The 2,643-nt window shown below is 53.0% G+C and overlaps 1 protein-coding gene across 1 annotated transcript in view; it reads left to right on the plus strand.

Annotated features, from left to right (window-relative positions):
* Positions 1-2,394, plus strand: part of ASL (argininosuccinate lyase) — a 15,012-nt gene extending 12,618 nt beyond the window's left edge. The window contains exons 12-14 of the mRNA XM_037731774.1: positions 1,465-1,545; positions 2,000-2,106; positions 2,208-2,394. Of these exons, the coding sequence (XP_037587702.1) occupies positions 1,465-1,545; positions 2,000-2,106; positions 2,208-2,352 (333 nt within the window). The 3' untranslated portion in view covers positions 2,353-2,394. The remainder of the gene's footprint in view (positions 1-1,464; positions 1,546-1,999; positions 2,107-2,207) is intronic.
* The last annotated feature ends 249 nt before the right edge of the window (positions 2,395-2,643 follow it).

Below are 2,643 nucleotides of genomic sequence, written 5' to 3' on the forward strand. Positions count from 1 at the left end.
ATCTCTTGACCTCGTGATCCACCCGCCTCGGCCTCCCAAAGTGCTGGGATTACAGGCTTGAGCCACCGCGCCCGGCCTAATTTTTAAATTTTTTGTAGCAACAGGGTCTCCTTATGTTGCTTAGGCTGGTCTCAAACACTTTGCCCCAAGCCATTTTTCTACCTTCGTCTCCCAAAGTTTGGGGATTACAGGCATGAGCCTCTTTGCCTGGCTGATTTCTTTTAAAATCAATTCTTACGGGAAATTTCTGTATCTAACAGCTAAAAAACACATAATAAGTCCTATGTACTGACACCCAGCTTCAACAATAATCAACTCACGGACATTCTGGGACCAGCTGTCTTTACCCACAGCCTTCCCCCACTCCTTCACCCTCTTACTTCGAAGCAAATTCCCATCATCACATTATTTCATTCCTGAATAGTTCAGAATGTGTCTTAAAATCAGTGTTTCTTGGCTGGGCATGGAGGCTCACACCTGTAATACCAGCACTTTAGGAGGCTAAGGTGGGCAGATCACTTGAGGTCAGGAGTTTGAGACCAGCCTGCCCAACATGGTGAAACCCAGTCTCTACTAAAAATATAAAAATTAGCTGGGTGTGGTGGCACGTGCCTGTAATCCCAGCTACTGGGTGGGTGAGGCAGGAGAATCGCTTGAACCCGGTAGATGGAGATTGCAGTGAGCAGAGATCATGCCATTGCACTCCAGCCTGTGTAACAGAGCAAGACTCCATCTCAAAAAAGAAAAAAATGTTTCTTAAAGCTAGTACCCCAACTAGCAGCAGCAGCAGCACCTCAGAACTCCTGAGAAATGCAGTGTGAGGCCTCACTCCAGATGGCTGAATCAGAAACTCTGGGGGTAGTCCCCAGCAATTTGTATTTTTAATCAATTCTCCAGTGGCTAGGCCTGGTGGCCCATACCTGTAATCCCAGCACTTTGAGAGGCTGAGGCAGGAGCATTGCTTGAGCCCAGGAGTTCAAAACCAGTCTGAGCAACACAGCAAAACCCTGTTTCTAAAATTTAAAAAATTAAATTATCCAGTTGAGATGGCATGTATCTGTGGTCCCAGCCACTCAGGAGACTGATGTGGGAGGATCCCTTGAGCCCAGGAGATCAGGAATGCAGAGAGCCATGATTGCCGCACTGCACTCCAGCCTGGGCAGCAGAGCAAGACCCTGTCTCTAAAAAAGAAAACAAATCCTCCAGGAATTTCTGATGCATGCTAAAGATAAGGACACTTTGAAACCATAAAGGCCAGTAAAATACACAGGCCAGTAAATGGTAATAGCACACATAAATACTATTGATAATTCTGAGAAGATGGTTCAAGCTGAGGGTGACAGAGCTGAGTGGTAAGAGGGGAACTGCCCAAGGCAGGGACATCCTGGCAGAGGGGCAGGTCCTGGGCCTGCAGCTTCAGACCCCAGGTCCCCAGGGCTCAACACTTCCCACCTGTACCCCCAGATTCACCGAGAGAACATGGGACAGGCTCTCAGCCCCGACATGCTGGCCACTGACCTCGCCTATTATCTGGTCCGCAAAGGAGTGAGTGTGTAGCAGTGAGTGGGAGGGGGAGGAGACGGGGTGCCCCCCAGAGGGTAGGGGAACTCAGGGAGGGGCACAGGCAGCCCAGTCTTGTGGCTCACACATGTAATCGCAGCATTTTGGGAGGCCAAGGTGGGCGGGTCTCTTGAGGCCAGGAGTTCAAAACCAGCCTGGTCAATGTAGTGAAACCCTGTCTCTGCTAAAAATACAATAATTAACCGGATGTGGTGGCACATTCCTCTAATCCCAGCTACTCAGAAAGCTGAGGCAGGAGAATTTCTTGAAGCTGGCAGGCGGATGTTGCAGTGAGGTGAGATTGAGTCACTGCACTTCAACCTGGGCGGCAGAACGAGACTTTGTACCCCCCCAAAAAAAAGGGAGGGGTACAGGCAATGGAGGCAGATCAGGGCATGGAGGAAGCTGCCTCAGGGCCACCTTCCTCCCCGCCACCCAGATGCCATTCCGCCAGGCCCACGAGGCCTCCGGGAAAGCTGTGTTCATGGCTGAGACCAAGGGGGTCGCCCTCAACCAGCTGTCACTGCAGGAGCTGCAGACCATCAGGTGCGGCCCACCCCCCCCCACGCTGCCTCCTAGTGGGTGAGCCTGGGTGCCTGGAGGCCGGGGTAGCCCGTGCCCTGGCCCAGCTCTCCCTCTCTCCGCAGCCCCCTGTTCTTGAGTGACGTGAACCGCGTGTGGGACTACGGGCACAGCGTGGAGCAGTATGGTGCCCTGGGCGGCACTGCGCGCTCCAGCGTTGACTGGCAGATCCACCAGGTGCGGGCGCTACTGCGGGCACAGCAGGCCTAGGTCCTTCTGCACCTGCTCCCAAATAAAGTGAGCATGAGAGGACGCTGTTGTGTGTTTCCTGCCCCAGCCTGTCGCCCTCGAAGCTGAGCTTTCCAGGACTGGCCAGTGGGCATGACGAGGGACTGGAAAGGCAGGACGGGATGGCTTGTAATCCCAGCACTTTGGAAGGGCAAGGTGCAAGGATGCTTGAGGCCAGGAGATCGAGATCAGCCTGGGCAACACAGGGAGACCCCGTCTTTACCCAGTAATAAAACAAATAATTAGCCTGGTGTGGCGGTGCATGCGTATAGT

The sequence above is a fragment of the Cebus imitator genome, unplaced genomic scaffold (assembly GCF_001604975.1).
Source record: "Cebus imitator isolate Cc_AM_T3 unplaced genomic scaffold, Cebus_imitator-1.0 Scaffold419, whole genome shotgun sequence".
Taxonomy (NCBI): domain Eukaryota; kingdom Metazoa; phylum Chordata; class Mammalia; order Primates; family Cebidae; genus Cebus; species Cebus imitator.